General features: G+C 38.7%; 1 protein-coding gene across 2 annotated transcripts in view; it reads right to left on the minus strand.

Moving 5' to 3' along the window:
- Nucleotides 1-15,218: 15,218 nt before the first annotated feature.
- Nucleotides 15,219-27,955, minus strand: part of jmjd1cb (jumonji domain containing 1Cb) — a 121,415-nt gene continuing 108,678 nt past the window's right edge. For both annotated transcript variants that reach the window (XM_088284258.1, XM_088284259.1), the window contains 15 exons: nucleotides 25,882-26,096; nucleotides 25,199-25,351; nucleotides 24,767-24,856; nucleotides 24,263-24,387; nucleotides 23,046-23,271; nucleotides 22,749-22,960; nucleotides 20,891-21,238; nucleotides 20,634-20,802; nucleotides 20,453-20,543; nucleotides 20,237-20,367; nucleotides 19,550-19,672; nucleotides 19,148-19,287; nucleotides 17,868-18,044; nucleotides 17,605-17,736; nucleotides 15,219-16,503 (listed from right to left, as the gene is read on the minus strand). In XM_088284258.1, coding sequence (XP_088140384.1) covers nucleotides 16,411-16,503; nucleotides 17,605-17,736; nucleotides 17,868-18,044; nucleotides 19,148-19,287; nucleotides 19,550-19,672; nucleotides 20,237-20,367; nucleotides 20,453-20,543; nucleotides 20,634-20,802; nucleotides 20,891-21,238; nucleotides 22,749-22,960; nucleotides 23,046-23,271; nucleotides 24,263-24,387; nucleotides 24,767-24,856; nucleotides 25,199-25,351; nucleotides 25,882-26,096 — 2,425 coding nt within the window. In that variant the 3' untranslated portion in view covers nucleotides 15,219-16,410. The remainder of the gene's footprint in view (nucleotides 16,504-17,604; nucleotides 17,737-17,867; nucleotides 18,045-19,147; nucleotides 19,288-19,549; nucleotides 19,673-20,236; nucleotides 20,368-20,452; nucleotides 20,544-20,633; nucleotides 20,803-20,890; nucleotides 21,239-22,748; nucleotides 22,961-23,045; nucleotides 23,272-24,262; nucleotides 24,388-24,766; nucleotides 24,857-25,198; nucleotides 25,352-25,881; nucleotides 26,097-27,955) is intronic.

A 27,955-nucleotide genomic window follows, 5' to 3' on the forward strand; every position in this document is an offset into this window, starting at 1 on the left:
CATTTAAAATCCTTAAAAGAGCCGTCTCTGTACTGTGGTTCATTCTAAAACCAGATTGAAATTTCTCTAAAACATTATTTGTATTTACAAAACAATTTAACTGTAGAAAAAAAAAATTCTAAAATTGTACTTAAAAACGCTAAGTTGGATACAGGTCTGTAATTATTTAAAACACTGGTGTCTGAATTGCTCTTCTTCAGAAGGGGCTTCACCACCGCCGTTTTAAAGGCAGTGGGGAAGCCACCCGTCTGAAGAGAGCAATTAACTATATTTAAAATATTTTCCTCAAAAAATCCATAAAAAGCTTTTAAAAGCAATGTGGGAATTCGAACTAAAAGGCAGTTTGTTAGATTTACCTGGGAGAAAACTCGACCAAATGTCCTTGCATCAACCAGGGCAAAACTTTCCAGTGTTTCCTCTGGTAAAAATGACTGTCCAGCGTTAATAAAATTTACATTTTGATGAGCTAAAAGACTGGATCTTATGTCATTGATTTTACTTCTGAAGTGGTCTGCAAAGTCCTCACTCCTCTGTCGATGTCTGTGAGGACTTTTTAAGACCAGAGCTGGTTAAAAGATTGAAGGTGGAGAAGAGATATCTAGGGTTGTTTTTCTTAATTGTAATGAGCTTTGAGAAGTAAGACATTCTTGCCAGTGTGACTGTTTTATTGTATGATTTGAGTTTACATATTTGATAATGAACTGTAAGGTTGCTCTTTCTCCACCTCCTTTCTGCACTCCTGCATTTGCTTTTTGATTTCTTAAATCATTTCTCCACGGGGGTATCGTCTTCATTTTTATGTTTTTTGTTAAAAGTGGAGCAACAGAGTCTAATGTTGATTTTAAAACCCTGTTGAAATTATCGACAATAAAATCACAAGGTGCAGGTAAAATGTCAGCAGGAGTGCTCTTTAAAATCTCAATAGAATTTGCAGCCACCTCAGAAGTTAGGTAGCGTTTCCTCACTGTTCTCACCGCTGCTTGTGGATTAAAATATATAAATATATATTAAATATATAATAAAATATATATATTAAAATTTACACTGCAGTGGTCTGACACAGCCAGGACAACAACAGAGGACACACCAACGGACAGGCCGTTGTCACGTTGCGGGTTGTGGTTGAGGTTGAGGAGGACCCAAATGCAGGGAAGCCAGGCAGGGGTAACATAAATTGTATTTAATAAACAAAAAACAAAAGGCAAACGAGGAACTTGGAAAAACTAAAATATCAAAAAGTGCAAAATAACAGACACGAACAAAACATGACTGACAAAACTAAACCTGAAGAAACAGCCAGGAAGGATGCGGACCTGGACACTGACAGGGACAGGAAACAGGGACAAGCGACAGTGACAATGACAATGGACCAACAAGAACTGAAAGCAACCAGGGAACTAAATACACACAAGACAAGACACGGAGGGTTGGAAGGACCGGATTGGTTAACACAAGGGCTTGGGTAAACGAACACAGGTGGACACAATAGACTTGACGAGACAAGACACAGGAACACAAGGCCAAAACATGAAACTAAATACTAAACCAAAAATGACAAATACAATTCATGACAGTCGTAGGTTATGACCAGGTCCAGGGTGTCAGGGTGTGTCCTCTGTTGTGAGTTCACTATGCAACATGCTGTTTAAAATCAAAATAGTTTAAAAGGTTTAAAAATTCTCTGGTCAGTGGGTCCGAGATATTGTCAACGTGCACATTAAAATCGCCGGTTATTAAAATTCTGTTATAAGTGGAATGTAAAATCGATAAGAACTCTGAAAACTCACTAATAAATGAAGTGGAGTGATTAGGAGGTCTATAAAGTGTGACGCAGAGAATACAAGGACTACTAAAAACAAAGGCATGGTGTTCAAAGGATAAATACCTGTTGAAAATAGTTTCCTTTGAAATAAGAGGTTTTTATAATTGACGCAGTCCCGCCTCCTCTTTTTAGAGTCTCTGGTCGAAAATAAAAAATTAAAATTTGGTGGGCAAGCCTCGGTGAGAACATCTGGACGGAGCATCTGTACCTAGCCATGTCTCAAATAAAAGAATACCTTCAAGGTTGTTGTCTAAAATCAGGTCCTTTATGATAAAAGTTTTGTTTAAAAGGGAGCGCACGTTCAGCACAGCCAGGTTAATGTTTGTGCTGGACGTGCGCTCATGGTCGCGTGGATTTGAAATGTTAACATGTCAAAGATTGTCACTGTTAAAACCACTTTGTTTGTGTGAGGGAGGGAAGCGTCTGCGAGTGATGGTTTGAATTGAGAAAATGTCCGATGTGGGTGGTAATGATAGTGGGGGCCTGTTGGGAGTGCTATTGAAGGGCACTGAGATTGGCCTGTAGGTGGGTGTAGTGAGGTTGTTATTGCAATAGTTTGTGGTAGAGCTTGGAGTGGGAACACAGGCTGAGTAATTTGTCCTTAGGAGTCAGCTGGGAGCGTGATTGACGACTGCATGATGAATGTTAGCTGCTAAAATCGAGCTACCCAGGAAGCTTGGGTGAAAACCGTCTGGTTGGTAAAAGGAACGACGGTTCCAAAATAGGTTAAAATTGTCAATAAAAGCAAAACCAAAATGTCCGCAAGTACTGATGCCATAATCATTTCAAACATTATTACATTATCAACTCTATGAGCATCAATAAAGTCCACGCAAATTTTTTTTTTTTATTATGGTTAAGGTAAGTAAAAGTAGGAGATTAATAATAAAAAGGGGTAAAATCAAAATGGAAATTAGTTTTTTCGAAATTAAGAAAAGTTCAAGAGTTCAACCTATATATATTTTAACCTTTGCACCTTTACTTCAGGTTGTAAAGGCCATGGTTAAGGCCACATACCAAACAGAAAGAGAATGCCAAGGTCATGAAAGGCCATGCTGTGAGTGGACAGCAATTAACATGGATGCCTACTTGTTGTGGAGGTAAATTTGGTCCAAAAAGGCGTACAAAGGAAATTTGAACTTGTAACAAGGAAATGTAAGACATTTCTATTCGTAGCAAAAACTACTTGAAGGTGCGTGAAATCATTTTGTGTCCTTACCAAAAAAAACAAAAAAAAAAAAACATATTTTGTTGCTGTAACTTGTATGTGTGGAAAAATAAAGTTTTCCTTTGTAGGAAAAATGACTTGTAGTAGTGGAAATTATTTTTGTATTTGAAGCAAAATTTAATGTGTACTCCATTGTGAAACCTTCATTCACAAAAATTTGATCTTTAGTGATCCCAAGAGTCAAAAAGAAGTCGGCAGGTTCTCGAGAGTGTTTTCCAGTGCTCTGGAATGCCCTATCCACAAATATTAGGGGCGTTACCTCAGTAGAATTAAAAAAAAAACGTTAATATATGTAAAGCGGCTCGGTGGACGACTGGTTAGCACGATGGCCTCACAGTGAGAGACAGCATCGGGCGTGGGTTCGATTCCGACTCCGGCCATCCTGTGTGGAAATTGCATGTTCTCCCTGTGCTTGCGTGGGTTTCCTCCGGGTACTCCGGTTTCCTCCCACATTCCAAAAACATGCATGGCAGGCCAATTGAACACTCTAAGTTGCCCCTAGGTATGAGTGTGAGCGCGGATGGTTGTTCGTCTCTGTGTGCCCTGCAACTGGCTGGCAACCAGTTCAGGGTGTCCCCCGCCTACTGCCCGAAGATCGCTGGGATAGGCTCCAGCACCCCCCGCGACCCTAGTGAGGAGAAGCGGTACAGAAGATGGATGGATAATATATGTAAACTTTGTGCATGTGAAGCCCTTTGAGACGTCCTTGTGATTAAGGGTTATAGGAATACATTTGACTTGACTTGACTTAAAATGACGGTTTATATTTGGGCTAGTAGGGGGTTTGTGTGCACATGAAACGTCATGAGTTTAAGCCATTCCATTGGATGGAAAGCTTCAATGATCATCACCAGAGATTTGCCAGATCCAAAAACAGGTTCAGATTCAGGGAAGACTGGCAAGTACTGTAAAAGGCAAGTGGCAATTTGGAACTGAGGTGATGGGCTAAGTTGGTTAAAAGAGCAGGGAACAGGTGAGACCAGTGAGGCTACTAAAAAAATATCGTCCTGCATAAGAAATCACTCACATTAACTGGGCCCCTAAAGTAAAAGTGTAAACAGGAAATTAGCAGAACATGACCTAAACATTTTCCTCCCATGTGTAGATTCTTTCTTAGTAATTGCTTGCCTCTGTGGCAGCAAATAAGGCACATTTCTAATAAGCACTAAAGGCAGAGAGTAGTGCCTCGACCTGCAACACTGAGCAAGAAGAGAAGACAGCAACAGAAGTGTAAATGAGTGTCTAGAGAGAAAATAATAGAACAGCGGACAGCGTCTCAGTAAGCACACATAGCCCAAACCGGAAAATTGGTTACGTAATCCAGTACCAGGCACTTATAAGGTCAAAAATTTATTTAATTCATAAAATATTTACAGTATCAGATATGTATCTGCGTTTGTTCTAATTTGAATCCCAGAGTGCTGAGTTTTGACTTCTACACAATGATAGGTTTCAAAATAACTATCTTTGTTTTTAAAATCGATTTAGCTTTGCTCAGGGACCATATTTATGTTATTTGTAAAATGCATTTCACACAGATGAAAGTGGGCATGTTTAAATTTTTTTAAATTTTATTTTATTTGAATGAAATTGTGGGGGGCGGCATGGTGGGCAGCTGGTTAGCACGATGGCCTCACAGTGCAGAGGTCATGGGTTCGATTCTGGCTCCGGCCTTTCTGTGTGGAGTTTGCATGTTCTCCCCGTGCCTGCGCAGGTTTTCTTCGGGTACTCCGGTTTTCTCTCACATCTCAAAGACATTTATGGTAGGTTAAAGGAACACTCTAAATTAGTCCCAGGCGTGATTGAGAGTGCGGATGGTTGTTCCTCTTTGTGTGCCCTGCGATTGCTCACAACCAATTCACGGTGTACCCTGATAAGCTCCAGCACACCTGCGAGACTTGAAGGATACTACCAAAGTATTTTCCTGAAATCGTTGAGCCCTATCTTGACCCACTTCTGTACCTTCTTGGCATGTGGTGGTTGTTTTGGTAAATGTTCTTACGATCATAGATCAAGATCATTTGTGTAATTTAACGAAGTCAGTTTCTTCAGTGGCTTAATCTATGCTACCAAGGGCTGCCACACACTGTTGTCCAACTGTTGTGGCTCTCTGATCTGTTTTGTGGGACATTGTGGGCAATTTCTGTCCCTCGCAGACATCACAACAAACTCTTGAAGTTTTACATCCTTGAGAACTGAAGAGACTGCCACGCACATGTTCATCCATCATAACAGTCATTGGACCCAGATGCAGCCACGTATTGCACGTTTAAACCTGGGGTTATGAACTTTGTTGTAGATGTAGGTGGCGAGCTGGTTTAAGTCTGCACATGTGGATATTAGAGTGCTGGTTCAGCTGTCCCAACCCCCTTAGTGAGGATGCTCTCCTGGGTCAGCGTTCAGTGACGTCCTACCAAGTCCGACTTGAATAAATCCCCCTCATAATACCAACATTTATGGCACCACGGTTGGAGAAATAATATACAAAGAGACACACTTAGGCACTACTGAATGTTGGACCACCTCGGCTCATGAGAGTGAGCTTCTCTTGAAAGGTCCGTCTTGAAAATGGCGTTGCAAATATATCTGCAATCAAATCCACACTTTTCCCTCCTTTGGCCATTGAGAGTTAAAAAAGCAAGAATATATTTTAGAATTTCTTAGGGTAAGACTGTCTGGTGTGGATTTGTCAGCGCTGCCCTCTCACAAGCGATTATCGAATCACAGGACACGTACGCACTTTTAACGTGAGACCTGCGAGAAGGTTAACTTTCTAACTTTATCTGATTAGTTATGTTTGGGGCCGCTGTCTTGTTTTGCTCTTTTGACCTTGGTGAACTGACTACTGGTTCCGGGTTGACAGTAGACACTTCTCTTTTTGGGTTAGAGAGCTTTACTGTTGTTTCTATGTTAGAGAAAATAATACACTGATTGAGCCCGTTATAGTTGCTGTTTTTGTGGGGCGTAAACTGTTGCCTCAACTAATGTTGGACTCCTGTCTTATCAATCACAACATCTCAACATTAGGTTCGATTTTCTTTTTCTAATGCTAACCCATGGACAGCCATCATCCCATCTGTTTCGGATACTAGGTAGACTGTTTGTGCATACCACAGATAATATAAAGAATGACACCCAACTCAATGCAACGCTTGTCAAAAATACAGTTTTCATTATATGAGAGGTTTTAGAGCCTGACTCTGAAATTAGGCGAATGCAGCCACCTCCAAAGCCTGAATAAAACCTCGTATAAAGCCATATGAGAGTGTATGCACACAAACAGCAGGATGGAATGTGGATGTGATAATCATCTAGAGGTCAGAGAGGGGTTTAAGCAGTGAATCGGTGGCATGCTGCTGTCTTAATGAACAATCACGCACATACCCAAGTACATGTATGTAATCAAATAGTTCTAAATATGCATACACACAAGGGCCTAAATATAGATGCATTTAGCGGCAAAGATCAAATTCAACATGTTTTATTTTTTTACACATGCAACACACACACACACACATACACAGGCTGTCTGTGGCACACACAGAAGCCGATATATGCTGAATGCCTGACATACATAGCCCTGAACAAAGGTAACAGGGGGACAGAGGTAAACTAGAGGACAGAGAAAGCGACAGATGGACGGATGGAGAACAGAGGGATGAAATCAGGAGGAGGTAATATGTATGGGAGGGAGAGAAGAAAGGAAAGAACACACAGCACTGTTTTTAGACGCAATCTCGAGCAATGTGAATGTCTTCTGTCTGTTGAAGTATGCACTGACTGTTGCATTAAAACAAAATGATTGGGCCATTACGGAAAGATACTCAATACTTTAATGACACAAAGTCATGTTAGTTGTCCTCATTCTGACACAATTCATCATTGCAGAAATTGTTTTATTGTTTGCTTGAAACAACAAAGTTTGAAAAATAATTTACAATTGATATAAATATAATTTTACAATATGATGTGATTTAAAAAAAAACTACATGGCATGTTTTCGAATAGAAAATATATAATAATAGAACCCTTCTCTGATATTGTCTCTATTCACATAAAAAACACATTTTACATAGAAAAATAGATGTGAAATTAGCCTTCAATACAACGCAAATATCCAGACGAAAAATTAAACAACCAGTTTTCAAGGAATGTTGTGTTGTGTACACCATAAATTTCATAGAGTACATTTTACTCCCAAAAAATGTTGTTGTTATTTTTTTGTGAAGTAAACTGTTCTCAGAATACATTTTGAATATGTAGTACGCATATTTTTAAGTATATGGTAATTTCTTTCACTCGAATTGTAATTTGTTTCCTGGGACCAAATACACCAAATCTTTTTAGTGTAAAATGTACTCCAAAAAAAATAACCATGCATAATGAAACCTATGTTGTTTACATCCATGCCCCTATAGCAGTACTGTAAACGAGTATTTACGGGTGATTTAAACCATTCATTGATCATGTAACGTTAGTGTTGAACATAAAGTCATTCTTATCACATAAAACATGATAAACAGACAGTTTAACAAACTAATCTTACAAATGACCAGCGAAAAAACGTTAATAGTCTCGTCTTCACTATGTTATGTCTGTGCCTGGTCTCCACGCATGAACCAATCAATCCATGTAAATCAATTAGTCATGCCTGGAGAGCGAGGCCCAAGGATAACGCAAGAGGAAAGGAGACTGTCTCGAATGCAACAGAGATAAGCTAAGATAAGATAATATATAGACAGAACTGGGCACTTGACCCTTTTTTCTTGTTGACTCCCGGCCTCCTTTGTAAGGTTCCGTCCTCGACCCTCTGGGCTTATTCATAAAAATTGTCGGCCCCCGACTCTGTTACGCCACAAAAAAAAGCATTCATGCATGACGCCGCCGCTGGAGAGATGCTAACAGCAGAGGTATATTCAAACATCATTAGCTGGCTAATTTACTATTAAAATCCGCTTACCTTATTATGGGCTTGTCTCCTTCTTATTATTCGTCTCCTTCTTTCTTCTTCTCCATGAACATGCTCAATGTAAGTAAGTACACACTGTTGGTTTTATAGGGATTGTGGTATTGCCCCCCATCTTGTCATGGCATGCCCCAGTAGCAGGAGGGAGGCGCGGTTACATGATGTCAGAATAAGGAAATAAGGGCACGCTTATGCTGTCTCACGTCTCTTCATGCACAAACAGTTGGTAGTGGCGCTTTTGACGCGTTCAGAGGCAATTTCAAAGTCGTAACTGTCGATCGCTCGAAAATCTAAAATATATTCTTGCTTTTTTAAACCCACAATGGATGAAGGAGGGGAAAGTGTGGATTGAGTTGCAGATACATTTGCGAGGCCATTTTCAAGAGTCAAGTCGCATTGAAAATAGTCTGATACGTATCCGATCTAGGACCACATACAAAAGTGACCCAGGTTGTATTTGAAAAAATTGGAATTTGAGCCATTCAGATTCTTATTAAAAAAAATAAAATAAAAAAATCAGATCCAAGTCACAGATCAGAAAAAAAATCTGATTTGGGTCTGATTTGGTTGTATTCTGAACATAGCCAATGAAACTTTTTTGACCACATTTCACCAAAAAAAAAAAAATCTAAATACTTACACCATTAGTGCTCCTTCTCTTGCCCACATTCTCTTGCCCCAAACTGCCACTCGTCTTTGCTTTTCTCGTTCGTGGCAGTCTGGGCATGGTTGAAAATCGCCTTTGTTGCCGCTTATGCTATTAGTGTCTCATTGCATTTGTCAGTTCACTACAGAAAACGTGTGTCCGTTGGTTAGTGACCCATGGACTTTCCGTCGGACAGGTGATGACGTCTAGTTATATCAATCACAGGGCTCTAGATTTGCATATTGGAAGTAATCCCTCCCTTTGACAAAATTTAAGTTTTTCAAGTTTTGAAAGTAATCCAGGTAATATATTTGTATTGTCAAAATTTAAAGTGCTTCGGCCTTTGATGCTATGTTGTAAATGCTCATTGCCAAAATACACTTCTGTGTGATGTCATTAGGAATCGAAAAGCGGAATCGTCAGGCAAGCAAACAAACCATTCCTAGGAATTGATGTACTGGGGACTGGTTCTTGAAAAGAAACAGTTTTCAATTACCCGCCGCTAATAATCTTGGTTGCTCGTAGTCAGAGGACACATACGTTACCCCGGGTGCCTCAGCATACAAAAGATCATTTCAAAATTGTTATACAGAGTTAGCTTATTTTACTCTTGAAAGTTAAGAATGGTCAGCACTGTACCATATGAGCTGTACATCTTTAGCATATCATCTCAGAACAAAACACCCTGCTAAAGTGCTTAAGTTACCACTCCTGTACAGTGAACCCTCGGTTATCGCGGTTAATGGGGACCGAGACCACCCGCGAAAACTGAAAATCCGCGAAGTAGCGGCGCACCTTAAAAAATGCTTAAAAAAAAAAAGTGCGAAGTAGCGGCGCACCTTCAAAAATGCTTAAAAAAAATACATAAATAAAAATAAATAAATATATATACATATATATATATATATATATATACGGGTAGAGAGAGAGAGAGAGTGAAATTCATGTTATAACAAAAAAAAAAAATTATTATTAAAACTTATTATTTTTTTATTCCCCAGCCATTATTTTTGTATTTATTCAATTACTTCTTTTTGTATTTATTTAATTACTTCGACTTTTAACTGCTGGTACGCCGTCCGGTGTGCCCTGTGAAATGAAAGGTGGCATTCTTCATTTATTTATTTATTCATTCATAACTGACAGCCTCGCGCTCCCCTCATGCCCGGGCGGAAGGTGTTCCTCTTCGGCTTAACTACCGCGCACGCCGGCCGGTCTCCTCCGGAGCTCTCGCACGGTCCCGAACGGAGCGAAATGTCGCCCCGCTAGTGCCCGGGCGGAAGTTGTTCCTCTTCGGCTTAACTGCCACGCACGCCGGCCGGTCTCCTCCGGAGCTCTCGCACGGTCCCGAACGGAGCGAAATGTCGCCCCGCTAGTGCCCGGGCGGAAGTTGTTCCTCTTCGGCTTAACTGCCACGCACGCCGGCCGGTCTCCTCCGGAGCTCTCGCACGGTCCCGAACGGAGCGAAATGTCGCCCCGCTAGTGCCCGGGCGGAAGTTGTTCCTCTTCGGCTTAACTGCCACGCACGCTGGCCGGAGCTCTGGTACGGTCCGAACCGCGCGAAACGTCGCCCCAAATCGTGCCCGGGGGGACGTGCTCTTCTTCGTCCACTCTCCTCTTCGCCCACGCTCTTCTTCGGCGCACGCCGGCCGTCTAACCGCTCCAGCGCCCCGTCGTGCCGCTCGGCGAAACTACAATGCCCCCGAATATTTTTTAGACCCGCGAAAGGTGACCCGCGAAGTAGCGAGGGTTCACTGTATACATTTTGAGAATCCCTGTAAAGATGACTCCATTTCAATCGTATTCAAGGATCAAAGAAAGCTATTCGAACAAATTTGATTTAAAATACACTTCTTATTTGGTGATTTTACATTAATTACAATATCTTATTCAAGTAAATACCTCTTAAAAGCTTCACAAAAAATAGTAGTAGAAAAAATGTGTTTACTCGCAATTAATTACGGATTTTCTTTTGCGATTAATTAGTTAAAAATTGCTAGACAGCACTAAAAATTATATAAATATAACCAATTCAACCTATCTTTTTCAAGACATTTGAAATGGTTTAGCTGGATGTGGCCAAGGCTTTTGAAATGCAAATGTTCTCTTACTTGTTTTCCACCCAGAGACGGCTCTTTGGTTTTCAAGTCAGTTATACCTAGTTATAACTAGTATAAATGTCTTCACAGGTAAAACCTAACCTCCAAACGCTGGGCTTGAAAAGCTCTTCACATGTGTGAAGGGCGTAAAATCACTTCCTGGGTTGAATCGGTTTTGACCCTGTCATCTCAGTGGGAGGTAGGACTGAGGCTTGGGCCGTTCCTTGGGCTAAAAGGTGACTGCTGTCTCAAGAAGACAGGCATGGACAGATGAGATGAGGAGAATGAACTGTTGAAGGATCCAGCTGGAAAACCAGTCAGATAACAATACAAGTATTATCAAGTATTGTATGCATTACTCAAAAGAAAAATAATTTATCCAAATGTATTTGTAGTAGTTCAAAAATATTACTTTGCTTTAAATTTGGTTCAAATGCATTTCATTTTGGTGTATATTTGATTAGATTGAGGTCAATCACCATTTCTGGCCATATGAAGCTGCTATTCTATTAAATGAGGCCAGTAAAATACACACACTACTGCACAAACACACACGAGACCTGTGGTCAACCTCTGTCCTGCTAACCTGTATTTATTGGTCATTAAAGGCCAATAGTTCATTGTTACTCTGACAAGTCTGATTAATTAGGGAGATTCATCACACCATTTTACGACAACTCACACACTTTGTGCCCTGTGCTGCCAATCACAACATGGATGGTATGTGGATAGTTGGGAAGGTGCAACTAAGGATAATAGACAGATAAGCAGACCCAAATATTATTAGTTAGTAAAAGTAGGATTCTCTAAATGCATTTAGGGTATTCACCAGAACAGTAAATACCAAGTATGCATTATAAGTGTGTGTGGGGGTGTGTGTGTGTGTGTGTGTGAGCGAGAGAGAGAGAGAGAGAGTGAGAGAGAGAGAGAGACGGAGTGAGTGTCATATGTGTTATAGTCTGTGAATGTGTGTTTGCGTGTGTGTGTGTGGTCTGTGCCGGGGTGTAGGTTCATGTGTATTGTACTGGTTGTCATTGGTCTGTCACTTTAGGCTTTAGGCTCAGACAGGGAGGAGCAGCCGGAAGCTGCCCGCTGTCGACACACACGATTTATGACGCCTTGACTTTCTTTGAAGAAGTGCTCCTGTTTGTACACACTTACTGCCGAAGCCAAGTCATACACACAGGGAGCATCGATGACTGGCATCAGTCGCTAATGCTCGTTTCTACTAAAACTGCTACGCTGCACACACACTGTACGCTCATCATATTTAATATTATGTGTGCAATGAATATAGACATGTAAATACAGTAAAAGTGTTGGAAATGGTGGAAGAATACTTTGGTGAAATGTTGCTGCATGCCAGTATATATATTTTGTGGTGGGGTTTACATTACAAGTGACCTAAGACTGAACCCTGAAGACACATCCACTCCTTGTATTTTGGAGGTGCACATGCGTGCACACACACACGCACACATACACACACGCACGCACCCCCCCACGCACACACACCCCCTCATGCACACATACAGACGCCCGTCAGAGCTAATGTGTTATTGTGTTAAAAACCCCATTAACACAGAGGCACGGGGAGTTCAGAAGTGATAAGGAAATTTTAGAAAATGTGAAAGAAATAGCATGCATTTTAGTTTGAGGCTATCGAATAAATTAATAGAAAATGTAATCAAATAGGTACTTGGAGTAGAATAGAAACAGAAAGCAAAGGAAGAATAAGAAAGAGGAGCTCGAGAATGACCTCTGCCTGAACTCACTGGTGAACTACTGCCTCCATGTACTCCAGTTAACCTATCACACACTCACGCACACCCCCACATACGCACACGCACACCCCCTCCCGCACACACCCCCGCACACACACACAGAGTTTAGACTTATATAATGGGTACCAGGATAATATGTGTTTCCAGTTAAGCTTTGAAAGTATGAATGGGCACTGGTCCCAGTATTAGTCATGTCAGCAGCGACTCCTGTGTCTCTCTCTTGCTCACTCGCTCTCACACAATACATATGATAGCACAAATATGTTGCATATATGTTGTGCTAATTCTAAAAATATGGCGAAAAATAAAGTATTAATAATCCTTAACTGAAAGAATCTGCATTTAACATTCATGAGATAATATTTTCTGGTCTAACAGTATCGCATTCAATTCATTGGAAATGAACATTTTATATCATATATTTCTTTTGTGATTCTATAATATCAAAATGGCTGCAAAGGCACATACAATTTTCTCTTCGAACAACATTGGAGCAATAATTGCTTGGGGAAACATCATCCATAATTTCTTCAAACAAACATTTAATGACAAGAGCGAATATTATGACGCATCGATATTGAGCGAATATATCATAGCTGTTCTTTATTGTGGCGGTTTTTTATTGTGATGAAACTTTTTTCAAATTAAATTATTATATTATATTATATTATAATTAAACTGGGAGGGAGCTGAGTGTGTCTTGTTGGTGTGCGTGTATGCCAATGACAAGAGTAGTTATCATGGTCCTTAATTAATAAATGCATAAATTTCACTGACAAAATTCAGTCGGGTGTTTATAAATGCGTACAATTCAATACAATTCAATATATAATTGTTTGCTGGTGCCCTATTCTCTACTGACCAGGGTTATAATAGTTAAAATCTTTCATTATGGTTAGTTTTAAAGTTATTTGTTAAATTCAGCTAGTTTCAATTAGGTTTTCGGGCAGATTTTTTTTTTTTTTATAAAAATGCTTCATTTTATTTTAAATTTTTGTTAGTTTTAGTGTTTTATATAAGGAGTATTTATCGCAGGGGCTGGGCAAACTTTTTGATTGGGAGCAGGTGGATGGTGTGTTTTGGTAACCTCACCTCAACGGAGAAAAAAAATAATTTTAAATGAAAGTGAACAAAAGCATTACAACAATATTTGTCTTTCAGAAACGACAGTATTTAGAAAATAAAACACTAACAAGGTTTATTAATTTTATTTTTTTTCAAGTTCTGCGTTCAATACGTTTAACGGGCCGCATGCGGCCCCCGGGCCGTAGTTTGCCCACGCCTGATTTATCGAGTGCAAAAGTAAAAAAAAAAAATGGTCAGAAATATTGTATAATAAAATCATTTGAACTGCAACCCCCTAATGTTGGATCATCCTTCTTCTGTATGGCCATAAACCTAAATAATTACGAATGATTTAATAAATTGCAATATTTACTCATATATCATATTCTACTATATATATTACAGATAGATATTGCCACCCACCTACTTTACACACACACACACACATATATGTATATGTATATATATATATATATATATATATATATATTTATATATATATATATGTATATATATATATATATATATATATATATATATATATATATATATATATATATATATGTATATATATATCTAGAGAGAGAGAGAGAGAGAGAGACAGACAGAGAGAGACAGAGAGGCGGAACAGTGGCCCAACTGGTTAGCACGATAGCCTCACAGTGAGAGACAGTGTGGGTTTCCTCCGGGTACTCAGGTTTCCTCCCACATTCCAAAAAACATGCATGGCATGTCGATTGTACACTCTAAATTGCCCATCGGTATGAGTGTGAGTGCGGATGGTTGTTCGTCTCTGTGTGCCCTGCAATTGACTGGCAACCAGTTCAGGGTGTCCCCCGCCTACTGCCCGAAGATAGCTGGGATAGGCTCCAGCACCACCCGCGACCCTAGTGAGGAGAAGCGGTACAGAAAATGATTAAATACATGACAACTTTTTTTTTTTACCCAAAGTGCCTGTGAAAGTTTACTGGTCTGAACCCAATTTGGTGTTTTGAAATAGTCGCAGTAACTTGTCCCTCTCCCTCCTCCAGACAGGTGGTAGAAATTTATTTTCTGCACTATAAAACAGCTCTCACTGCAGCACATCTTTCAATAGACTCTTAACGAAAGTGGACCACAAAGACATATGGCACATTTTTTGGGTGATATTTGTCACATTCTCGTCACAAGAAATAAAGTGATAACTTCAATGCCATTTCATTCAAGAGTAGAATATTTATAAAGGTTGGTTATATTTACAGTAAATTTAATGAATTGTTATTTAAATGCTTTTGCGGTCAATTTATTGGGATAAAACCAGCACAATCACTGGACTTGCGAGTAAAGAACAGCAGAATCACACCGCCATCTAGTGGCAATTATGTAAAATTTCAATTATTATTAAAACGACTCATCTTTTGGAACACAAATGATATATTACCAGGCCAGACATTATTTTCATGTTAACTCATACTTTAACAAATACGTTTACCTGATCTTAAATAAACCTTTTTTTCATCTTGTTTGAAGAAAATGAAAGAAAAAGTGTTAGATCAAATTAAGTCCGCCACATCTCTGTATCACATTAGCGTAGTCTAGTCCAAAAGAAGCAAAAACAAGATTTTTTTGTTTGATAAATCCATTTTAATGGAAAATGTAAAACCCCATTTGGACTTCATTTTACAAAGCATGATAACACACTTGAAAATTTGAAATTGAAGCAAGACGTTTTATAAAAATACCTCAGTCAATGTATATATGTATATATTTACACTTTATACTTAGTTTTTTTTTATTATTTTATCTTTTAACTTCAGAAGTTCAACATAGTAAATCTCAAAAAAGGAAAATGAATTATTTTCTTAAATAAATTACATCTTTTTTGTAAATGTCTGTTTTACAGGGAATACTTTTTTTCATAAAATGCAAAACTTGTATGAGGAATTCTTTTTTTCTATACACAATACAACTTTAGACAATCTTTACAACAGTTTGGCAGTTCATCTTCAAAAATGTATTTATGGCATGAGGACATTAGCATTTTCCAATGTTACAGGCATTAGCTGGTGCATGTGTGTGTCCTCCATCACAGTAGAACCGTATAACAACTGAAAACCACAGAGCAAAACAAAAGGGGAAAAAGGAAACTGTACAAGTCACATTTACATGAATGCTTTTTTGTCTCATTAACATCACATTTACACAAAGCTATCAAATAAATACATCTTCACAGAGAAAAACAAATTGACAGAACAAAAAAGGAACAAACGAGGGAGCTGCTGACTCTCCTCACACAGCTGAAGATTTTTGCATTGCGTTTTCCCCCCTCACATTTTTTTTTATCGAGATCTCCCTCACCGCCGACCATCAGAAATGATGGTCCTGAAGTTGCTTGCTGCTGGTGTTGCTTTTGTAATAAGCAAAAAAAGAAATCAGTTCAAGAAATGTACTGTATGGGCTCTTGCTGCAGATTTGACCTGTGGTTCAAGAGGGCAGGACACAGCACCTTCAATCTGTCCTGCTGCCCAAAGCAGCACCTCGGCTCACTTGACAGTCAGTGGCTCTGATAAGGCTCCGAAACCTCTCTTTCCCAACATTTTTTTTTTGTCTTCGTGATCAATGGTGGATGGTTTAACCCCAGCTTGTCCAGTAGGCCTGCCTCTTTTTGAGCATCACCTCTTGGCACGAAAGGTGTAAGGGGTATGTGTGGGTTTGCCTCTTGACAGTGACGTGAATGTCAGCCATCCTGGGAGTCTCCTGGATCACATAACTGCTCTACTCCGATTGACTTCTCCTGCAGTTACAGGACTCGGAGGAGCCGCTATGAGTTCTCTTCCTCTTCCTCCTCCTCAGAAACGCTCCGTTTTAAAGAGCTGACGGCCTCTTTCACACAGTGGTACAGGATGTTCTTCACCTGTGGGGAAGAGAAAGGAATATTTGATTCATCCTGCACACAATTCCAGGTTTTAAATCAGTTAGATGGAATTTGAACATGCTCCTTTTTCCCTGTTGTTCTTCCACGTATTACGGTGTTAGGCAGGAGCAAACTAAATGTAACGCCCAGCAGTTTTTTTTCTTGGAAAACTAACAACGTGCTCAATATGATTCGTGGAACGGATTGGAAAATGATGCACGGCAAGGGGAAGAAGAAAAGTGAAAACTCAAAGATTTATGATCATATTTAAGAGAATAATGATGAATTAGGGCAATATTTATTTTAAATATTATCTGGCCACTTTATTTTGAATATTTGGTTTCCATATTACATATATATATATATATATATATATATATATATATATATATATATATATTAGTGCTGTCAAGTGATTAATTTTTTTAACTAATTAATCACAAAAAAATTCTATGATTAATCGCAATTAATCACATTTTTCAACTAGAATTTTTTGCGAAGCTTGTAACAAATTTACTTACTTGAATAATATCTTGGAATTGATGCAAATATTAAGTATATTTAATTCAAAGACTGTTCTAATAGCCTTCTTTTATTCTTGAATACGATCTAAATGGAGACATCTTTACAGGCATTTTTCTTCGAGACATTTCTCAAAACTGCCCACAAGCACCACACTCCAGCAGTGTTGGTTTGCAAGGCCCAACTTGAACACATTGATTTCTTCTGAGACTTGCTAAAGATGTACAGCGAATATGGCGCAATATTTGCAAAGTATGCAAGTTATTTTTGAAGTAAATCAAACTGAGTTAATTGAGTTAAAATATTGAACTGAGTATATATACACACACACACACGCACATATATATACACACACACACCCCCACACACACACACACATATATTAATTTAGTTAAAATATTAACTGCGTTAAAAATGTTGGATTAATCACCTGAGTTAACGCTTTAATTTTGACAGCATATATATATATATATATATATATATATATATATATAAAATTAAAATTCAACCAAATCCTTAAGGTGGTATTAAGAAGATTTGAGGGAGTAACTCATTTTAAAGTCAAATTTACAAAATCACCTGCAGTTTGTCTTCATAGTTGACTTCTTCGTGGTTGGGTCTGAGCTGCTGGGTCAGGTGGAAGGAGTTGGCCACATGCTCAGGAGACACAAAGTCATTGATGACCTGAACACAGCTGTGAAGGTTCTGGACCTGATGGACAAGGTGAGCCAGTAAGACTTGCAAGTGCCAGATATGGTGACAAGGTCAGGAGAAGCGAACAAGACAGTTGCTCTGTTGATTTTGTCATTTTGGCTTGTTAACCAAACAGCGTATGTGTATACCTGATGCATAGACCCAGCTGGTATTAGAACAGAGTCTCCCAGGAATTGAACAACGGTCCAACCCTGCACTCCATGCTCATCCAAAAGCTGCTGCCGCTGTTTCTTGCTCAGGTACCAGCCCTGCTCCCTGATTGGATCCTGGTCCACTGATACATCCAATCCCTGCTCCTCACAGAGCTAACATGGTCATGGTTGGTGGCGGCATAATCAATGGAGAGAGAAGGTGAGAAAATAAGTTAGAATTTAGAAAAATATATTTATCCTACTTATTTGAATCCATTTTAGTTTTCCCACATTATGTCACTGTAATGTTTTAGTCAGTCACTACCGAAATAAATAACATTTTCCCCCCCTGTCTCGAAGGTGGGTTATTATTTGTATTATGGCAATCCTTCGCCATAGGGAATCTTAATAGAAATAGAATAGGTAAAAGTCAACAGGGAACGTTCTAGTGCACACACTAGGTCCCAAGGATTACGTGAGCTGGTCAAAAATGAGAATTGTGGCAGTGTGCTGGGTCTGCCATTATTTTGATACTTCCATCAGATTAAACCTTTTTTAGGAAATCAAATACCATCGATATTTGCATTTTTTTTGCATTCCAGAAACACTGCTTTATAGAATGAAGAGAAATAAATTTTTAGTTGTGTGTTGTTTTTAAAAAACACTTTTGGAAAAAAAAATTGGGAACTAATAAATTTGGGAATGTAGTTTCTGGAAATAAAACAAATATTCTAGCTTGAATATTGTTTTAGTTCTCCCGTGTGCATTTGACAAGCAAAATCAATCTGGATTGAAAAACCTTGCACATTTTGCGAAATAATTGTATTCAATTAGGATATGATAAATTAGTTTGAAGAATTAATGATATACATATTTAATGGAGTTCCATGTAGTTTATAGTGGACGTTCTATTCTGTGAAAGTTTACAGATTTAGAAAAACGGGGTTGTTAGGTTCTGTGTTCTGTTCTTACGGAGAATCAAATGACAAACTGTTCGTAGCTATGACAGAAAGTCTGGGTGCCAACCAGTGCTGCCTGATGACATATTCTTATTCTAATCATCTCATTCTGTGCGATTTAGTAAGATATGTGATATGTTCTTTTTTAACGTTTTCTTTTAAAATCAAGAAATATTCGACTTAAATAAATCATGCTATAATTTAAAATGTATTATGCATTACCTATGGGAACATTTTAGACAATAACTTCTTCACTAATTCAAGTGGGGCGAAGAATTAAACCCTCATTTCTAGCTGCCGTTTCGGCATGTTGGTTACCTTGTACAAGAACGCCCGGACTTTGTCCATGTCTTTGTTGAGGTAGATGTGCCATAGTGCCCCCGGTGTTTCACTCGAATCCTTCAACCTTTTCCGAACCCCCTCATCTAGATTGTCCTCTTCGAGACGCTTTAACACTCCTGTAATCACACATAAGCAAAACAATATAAAAATATTTCATTGATTTTGATTGTTGTATAAAACCATTTGTTTTTCGTTCCATCCATTTACAGCGTATTCCAACACTGTATGGTGATTGTAACATTGCACCATTGACTCATTCATAAAATAAGTATTTACTTCCTAATGAGAAGTAAACCATCCCAAATGATCAACAGTGTTTGTAATTATTGTATTATTGCATTGCATTGTAATAACAAATATATATTTTGGACATTTTACCGGTTTTGGACAAGACTCCATTGCCTTTGGCCACTCCGACATATACTAAAATAGAGACCACATCTGAGACTTCAACGTGTAGGTTGGCAGTCCCAAAGTCCTGATCCTGTGATGCAGCGACACCTAGAAAATGTTAAACAGTTGATTAGTCAAGAGAAAGGATTCTGTAGAAGAATTAGTATAAATAAATGATTGAAGACAACCATAACATATCCTATAAGTACACTACTCATAAAAAAGTAAGGCGTAAAAAAAAATCATGCACAGGTGTTTTGTTTCATGACTAGACTAAAAAAATTCTTGGTGTAACAAGAATTAGCATTTAAATTGTCCTCGTCATTTTTGCTGTTTACATGTTGGATTCATGAGACCAATGCTTTTTTATAGAGCAATAGTACCTTGTTGTTGTGAGGCTTGAAATTTGATATTCTCAAAGGCAAAGGTCATCAGCAAGTTACAACAAACATCAACAACCTTGGATATTTAAAAAAAAACGTACATTTCTTTTGGCCATTTGATGGACATGTCTGTGCATTCAAAAATTTACAGAAAGTCAGATTAGGTTTAAATATAAAGGATGTAGTGCAATTTTGCATGCTAAAAGCTGAATATATCAAACCTTTTGTGATTTATTTCATTTAAATTCATTTTTATTTCCTTTATTCTTCATTTACACTGAAGCTTTACCATAGGCACAGCAGAGTCTTGGTCCCAAATCCGGCCTGACGAAGAAAGATGGCAGATGAGATGCTAAGTTGAGGCTTCCTTCTGGATCAGAGTACTCAGGCAGTGGTAGGTTCTTCATTAAGTCATCATACCTGGAGGAGGGATATGAAATGTGATTATTGTGAAATGTGTGGCTTTTCATGAGCTGAACAGAAGTATACACAAATATGTATGGACCTTGAAGGCATGAGAGCCATGAACTCCTCTCCTGACGGCCAGTCCTTCAGTCTGTAAACCACAGGTTCCCCATCCTTGGACTTGAGTCGTTCTTAACAAGCGAGAAGATCTTTGTTAGACTTCTTAATTAAAACTTACATTTTCTCACAATATCCAATCAAATGTCAGTGCTTGAACTCACTGGTGATGTCTTCAAATCCATCCCAGAACTCCTTGATCCCTGAGTTGGAGACCACTTGGTCTTTGCAATTGAGAAGGTCCCCCTGATGGTCTGCAAACTCCTGATTGAAAGAGTCCGCTTTCCACAGAGTGGCATTCAGACGCTTGTGGATCCCAGACACCAACACAGGCTATACAAAATATACAAACCACATATATTAAAATTGAGAAACATCATACCATTACTGTAACGCAACTACTAATAACAATGGCATGTACCTGGCCCTGTTTCCAGCATTCTCTAAAGAGCTTCCAGTTATTCTGGTTACGGTGATCTTTGAGCCAAAGTAGTCGTCCATTATTTAGCCAGCAGTGGGGAATATCTGGATGCTGATTGGTTGAATAATCTGCAATTACTGTTGTAACAGGCATTGACTTCTTCTTGTCTATTTTGACGTCTTCCGGCACAACAGGCGCAGGGTTGCTGTTGTTGGCAGGGATGACTGGGTCTTGCTTGATTGAAAGCTTTGTGGTGATAGTCTGGCGACTGGCAGGGATTTTGTTTTCAACAACTGATGCGATGATGTCATCTAGGATATTAGGCATGGTCCGTCCACCTTTTCCAGTCTTGAAAAAAAGAAGAAGCATGAAACCAATTATTTTATACAAATTAAAATGTTCTTTTCAAAGTAGAAGTGTCTACCATGAAGTACAGTTCAGGTCTGCTTGCCACAGTAGCGTTTAGAAACGGTAAACTCTGACCTGGGTTGCGTTTTTGCGTGTATGACGGTAAGTGTGTCAGCTATGTAAATTGCATGACATCATATGAGCACAACACTATATAACGTAACTTAAAGACTGATGAAAATGCACACAATACAAACAGAATTTGTTGGATTCATTCTTTTTATTTTTAAATGTGTGCCATTTGTTGTCTTTTTATACACTTAAATGACAATGATCGCTTCGACCAAGCAAGTGATTCCAGCTATAGTTGGTAACCAAAATGAATGGTGTAAAAAATGGTACGGCATGTCCACATTAACCAACTGAAAAGAAGGATTTAATTAGAAGTGTCTAAAGCTGTAATGCCTCCATTTCTCAGTACAGTAAAATACATGTTTAAGACTTTCCACGGTGAGGTACGATTAATCAGTTATAGGGAGTCGTCCAGGTCAAAAGGAGATCAGCATGAGGATGACTGTTAGAATATTAATTACAACTGAACCATGACATTAAGTGATCGATTCATGACACTTGCACCTGATGTATATATTGATCTCCAGCTCCTTGTTTGAGAACAGCAATTTGTGCAAAAAGTACTAAAACGTTGAACAGTTGGACTTGCACGATCAAAACTTGAGAAGGTCAAGGCAGTGAGTATGTCTCGAAAAGGGTGTTGCTCTCTTATAGTCCATGTCTGAACAATCCACCCATAATTCAAATAATTTAAATGCTTAAACTCGAGTAAAAAAGAACTACAGTGTACAATCTTTTAATAAAGTACTGACTCTGACACCTTTACTGGGTCATCAAACTATATGATAAATCCACACGGCCCACAGACAGTTACCTGAACATGTCAACTATGTGGAACACCTCTCAATATCATGCAGGAACAGTTCTACACCACTGCAAACTACAACCGTCATACAGTGTCACTCAAAACGGAACATTAATCTTCACTAAGGCTAAATAGTTGAAAGAGATCTTGTACTGGATATCATTTTATTGTACAAATGGTCATGGCACAATTGTGACAAGTTAAACGGGGAGCCAACAATCACAGCTTTCACGATCTCCATACAAGAACTGCGTTTGAATAATTCTGCACTCAAGCCAGTTTTCCAAAACGCCACTTGCAAGCGGATGCAAGGCAAATATATCTGCATCTGTTTGAACAGGGCCTGATGCCAACTTCACACGCTGACTCCCTGACTTATTTCGTTATGCATTTATTCATTTTTACATTCCAAATTGTGCCAATAACTTGTGTCACTCTTTGCTCTCTTAATTGACCCGTATGGATTATTAGTTCAGAATCTGAATCTGCACTGGATGGTGAGAACAGGGGTTGCATTAACATTGAGCTCCTCTGTCCGAATATCGGTTGAGATTAAAATGTTCAAGTAAGCACCTGTGAAGCAGTTGAGTATACTGGCGCAAAGGCAATTCCAGCGTCAGTGGAGCCCAGCTTTAGCTTTCCGGCAGTGGTGGTGAGCAGATCTCTGAGGGTGGAGCCCTGCTCGGTACTGTTGGCAATCAGTGAAGTGGTTTTACAATGCTGCAGAACCTCCAGGCTGTCTCCTTCTTTAACAGATTTTCCCAGCAACATAGAGTCTTTGTTTTCTGTTTGAAAATGGAGAGATCACAAAAACATTTGGTGAGTGGTAGTCCAATGCAAGAAAATGTTGATTTTAATTGCTCTGCTTGCCTTTCTTTTCCTCTCTGGATTTCTGCTCTGCCAGGTCTGCCAGGAAGTGCAGGGGTGACTGAGATTCTGGTGGAGTAACCGCACTTCCTTCATCACTGCCTGGACTTCTTCCTCCTCCTCCATTGGTCTCCACTTTAGGTCCTCCTTGATCAGAGTTCTGTTGACAGCGTGGTTCAGTCTTTACCAGCGACAGTTTGTTGCTATGGTTCAGAACATTCTGGAGCACCTGGCAGAGACATAAGGATCGCACGGGTCAATGTAAAAGGCTTGTGTTTGAGGAAATCTTGGTTTTAGGAATTGAGAGAGAAGTACTAGCAAATACAGTAGATTCATTCAGCAAGCGCAATGGGGTTTATCAAACCTGAAACAAATTGTGCGTGACTATGATGAGGAGGCACTGACATGTTTAAAGGGGAGAGTAATAACAGATCTTTTATGTTCCTGTAAATTGTTTTGTGATACCATCGTCTATTCAGCCAGGGAATTTTGGAGTTTCTGAACGATCTAAGGACTGGCTGGGAGCCAGTCACAAGAAGAAGTCATGCCGTATAATCTATGACTAAATTACTGTTAGCTCTGCATATTTGTCACTTCTGCACACTGTGACAATTGGTGCTGGCCTCTCCCAGAACACAAGTTCAAGTTGTGCTGTTTTTAGTTTTAATCTAATAAAACATTACATCGGTTGCTGGCATCCCAAAATTATTGGTACGAAAAAAATAAATTCTCTTACTCAGTCTTATGTTTGTTCGCCTTTGTACACACTTCCAATTCCATTACTTCAAACTTATGTTTTTTGCTTGCACTCCTAAATTTTCCATGCTGAAAAGCTTTAAGCACTACCTAACGTGAAGAAACATCTTTAGAAATGGCATTCTCATAATTCAATTCTTCATAATTATTTTACTGTGATCATTTCTCACCAGTTATTCGTATTATATAGCTGGTACCTTGAAAAATAATATAAGTGAATCAAATTAATAAATATAGTCATAAACTTGTGTACTTGTTCACGGGCAATGTACTTTGCATGTGACATATAGTTCATTTGATCGCTCATCCCGCCAGTTATTCTCCACCACCATGCAAAATAGCAGCTCTGGCCGTGATCTGGGTTGCCTGCCGCCCTCGACCCTTCAGCCTTATTCATAAAAATTGGCGGCCCTCGACCCCTTCCAATCTATTGTAGTGTTAAAAGATAAAAACAAACACTATACCTGTGAAACTCCATTGGTGGTTGGTAGTTTGCTGAGGAGATTCTGTTTGCTGGCGCATGCACAATGCAATTTGATGTTGTGTTTTTCTCTCAGTGAATGCATAGAAGCCACTAATTCAGTAAGCACTGAAATAAATGGAAAGGTAACAAAGATGAGAACCAAGCTTTATTATAGCAAATATGGACATTTGGCTGGTGGAAGTGAGAATGGTGAGTTTATAAGACACTAAGAAGAACACAAATACAATTACTTTTTGTGAAATCGTTGACTAGAAATGTTAACAAAGTAACACTCATTTCAAATAATAACACAGCATATCAAGACAATCAACTGAACGTGTTTTCTAAACAGTTCTGGTTTATCATGTATTTCTCTTTGAACTATTTTATCTGTCACACTTTTTGCCACACCCACTTTTGTCATACTTGTATGATGTCACAAGCTATCACTTATCACCATCCAGTGTACTACAAACTGTTGAAGAGTGAGAAGTATGCTCTTTACCTGTGCCAGGTATGATCTGTGTTGGCATTAGATGTTTGTGATCATGAGGCTGGCCTTTCACACACTTCAGCCAGCCATATAGTTCTTTATCTGACAACAGAAAGATATAGGTCAGAGCAAATATTAACTTATACAACTGGAAAACAACTGAGGCAAACATGTAATTCAAAGAAATTGCTGTTGTTGTACTTTGCACTTGATGATGTGGGATTTTTTTTTAGTTAGCGGGTAGCGGCAAGATGCTTTCACATTGTTTTAATGGATTTTTTTTTACTTGAATTGTGTTGTGTCTATAGTGTGGAGGTTTTCAAAACAAATAAATCTCTACTTGGGTTATTTGTTGTCGACTCATTTGACCTGTTAAGTGAAAACATTTGGCTTTTCGTTTTGCTTAAACATCTCTCACCGTATACGCCACAGAAAACAACTGACCTTTGGAGCTTCTTCTTTCCTTGGCCTTATAGCAGTCCAAGCAGACAACAAAGCCACATTTCTGACAGACCCAGTGGATGTTAAAGAGCGTTGCCTCACAGGCATCGCACATCTCCCGCACTCCCTTCACTGCACGCTTCCAAACGAGCTTGGCTGAAACACACAAAAAGTAATTCCTGAAAGAATTACACAAGAAATAAACAATTGTCCCTCGCCATATCAGATTTTTGCTATATTACAACGTTTTGGGGTGATGATTTCTCCATAAAGACGAATGTTACTGCTCCTGCATGCAGACTTACAGAGCAACAAAGCGAGCCAGGAGGAGCAAGTGGATAGAAGACAGAATGTTCAAAATTTGAGATCCTTTCGCACAAAACGAAGGTGAAATGCAATGCAAAGTACTGCAAAGCAGAACTTGCTCATGTAACTACTCTGTGGCAAAGTAAACATTGTTAGCTAATTTAATACAACCTACGACCACATGATGGAATGAATTGCAATTGCTCAACAGGTGGTCAAAGATAAAAAAAAAATAAAAAAGATAAAAAAATAAACACAAAACAAGCTCATTCATACACTCGCAGCACTACCACAACTGACTGACTTGCCCAGATGCACTTAACATTGTTAAACGAGGGACTACTCTAATCAAAATGTGACTTATTATTCGGACAACACACCATCTTTTTTGACCCAAGAGGCTGCTGTATTCTCCATCAGGACCATGTGACAGAACATGTCTCCTATAAAGCTGAGGATGTACTTGGCTGTAGTTTGGTCCAGGTGACTCTCCTCCATTGCTCCAGGGATCCACAGGGCAAGGGCCTCATCATCAAACTGGTCTGGATTGGAAAAACCATCCATTCGTATAACTCCATTTTTACTGTAGGAAAGCCTGAAAGCGAAAAAAAAGGATAATTATTGTCCGAACTTCAGAACATTAGAAAAAAAGGATAGATTTTCTTGAATGGAGGCATCAATATAGAGAGTACAGTGAAACATTTGCCAAGGTTATGATTATTAAGAACCTATCAGAGACTAAAAATGGCATATCCAGCTAATACAGAGTCTATAGTTTCTGAATCGCAAAAAAGTGAAAAGTGGATGATAATTTGTCAGTTCGTAGGACTGCACACACAGACACAATGAAAAACCAATTACCAAGACACCATGTGGCGTGGCACGTGTTCGAACTTCAATGTCCCACCGTCAGGTCAGATAGGGTGAGTAAAGAATCAGTTGCAGAGATGTATAGGCAGGAGAGACAGAAAGAGTGATCGCAGTAACAGCAGGTCCACAGTGAGGAAAGATTATAGTGCAGCAAATCCTCTTTGACAGATTCACACAGTTTGACCCCTGACTGCAAATGCTGCTGCTTATCCTTCTATAGTGCCTGTGTTTAATGAGCATCCATACTGTAGCAATGTGAGGGCAAAAACAACAAGCAATAATAAAAATAACAAAAACAACATATATATTTATGTATGGACAGCTTTGTGATTCTTTTTGTTTGAGTTTACACATTACACCTTCCAAAAATAAGGTCCTAAGTCTTTGGTTGAATGGTTGAAGTGCATGTAGGGATGACACCATCATAATTTAATTTAAAAAAGAAGTGGAATATATATATGGGCGGCACGGAGGACGACTGGTTAGCACGATGGCCTCACAGTGAGACAGCATCAGGCGTGGGTTCGATCCCGGCTCCGGCCAACCTGTGTGGAGTTTGCATGTTCTCCCTGTGCTTGCGTGGATTTCCTCCGGGTACTAAAAACATGCATGGCTGGCCGATTGACCACTCTAAACTTCCCCTAGGTAAGAGTGTGAGTGCGGATGGTTGTTTGTCTCTGTGTGCCCTGCAATTGGCTGGCAACCAGTTTGGGGTGTCCCCTGACTACTGCCCAAAGATAGCTGGGATAGGCTCCAGGACCCCCCGCGACCCGAGTGAGGAGAAGCGGTACAGGAAATGGATGTGTGTATATATATATATATATATATATATATATTTATAATGTGATATATATATATATATATTTATATATATATATATATTTATTTATAATGTGATATATATATATATGTATATATATATATATATATATCACATTATAAATATATATAAATATATATATATATATATATATATATATATATATATATATATATATATATATAGTGCTGTCAAGTCATTTTTTTTAACTAATCACAAAAATTCCATGATTAATTGCGATTAATCACAATTTTAAACTACTATTTTTTGCAAAGCTGGTAATAGATATTTAAATGTATAATATCTTGGAATTGATGCAAAATCACCAAATATGAAGTATATTTAATTCAAAGACTGTTCTAATAGCTTTCTTTACAGGCATTTTTCTTCAAAACATTTCTCAAAACTGCCCACAAGCGCCACTCTCCAGCAGTGTTGGTTTGCAAGGCCCAGTGGTAACTTGAACAGTGTTTCGTTCTGAGACTAGCTAAAGATGTACAGCTAATATGGCATAATATTTTCAAAGTATGCAGATTATTTTTGAAGTAAATCAAACTGAGTTAATTGAGTTAAAATATTGAACTGAGTATATATACACACACACACACGCACACCCCTATACACACACACCCCCACACACACACACACACACATATATATATATATATATATATATATATATATATATATATATATATATATATATATATATATATATGTATGTATGTATGTATATATATATATATATATATATATTAATAATT

The sequence above is a fragment of the Idiotropiscis lumnitzeri genome, chromosome 20, assembly GCF_059441095.1.
Source record: "Idiotropiscis lumnitzeri isolate Australia: NSW breed Sydney's pygmy pipehorse chromosome 20, RoL_Ilum_1.0, whole genome shotgun sequence".
NCBI lineage: Eukaryota > Metazoa > Chordata > Actinopteri > Syngnathiformes > Syngnathidae > Idiotropiscis > Idiotropiscis lumnitzeri.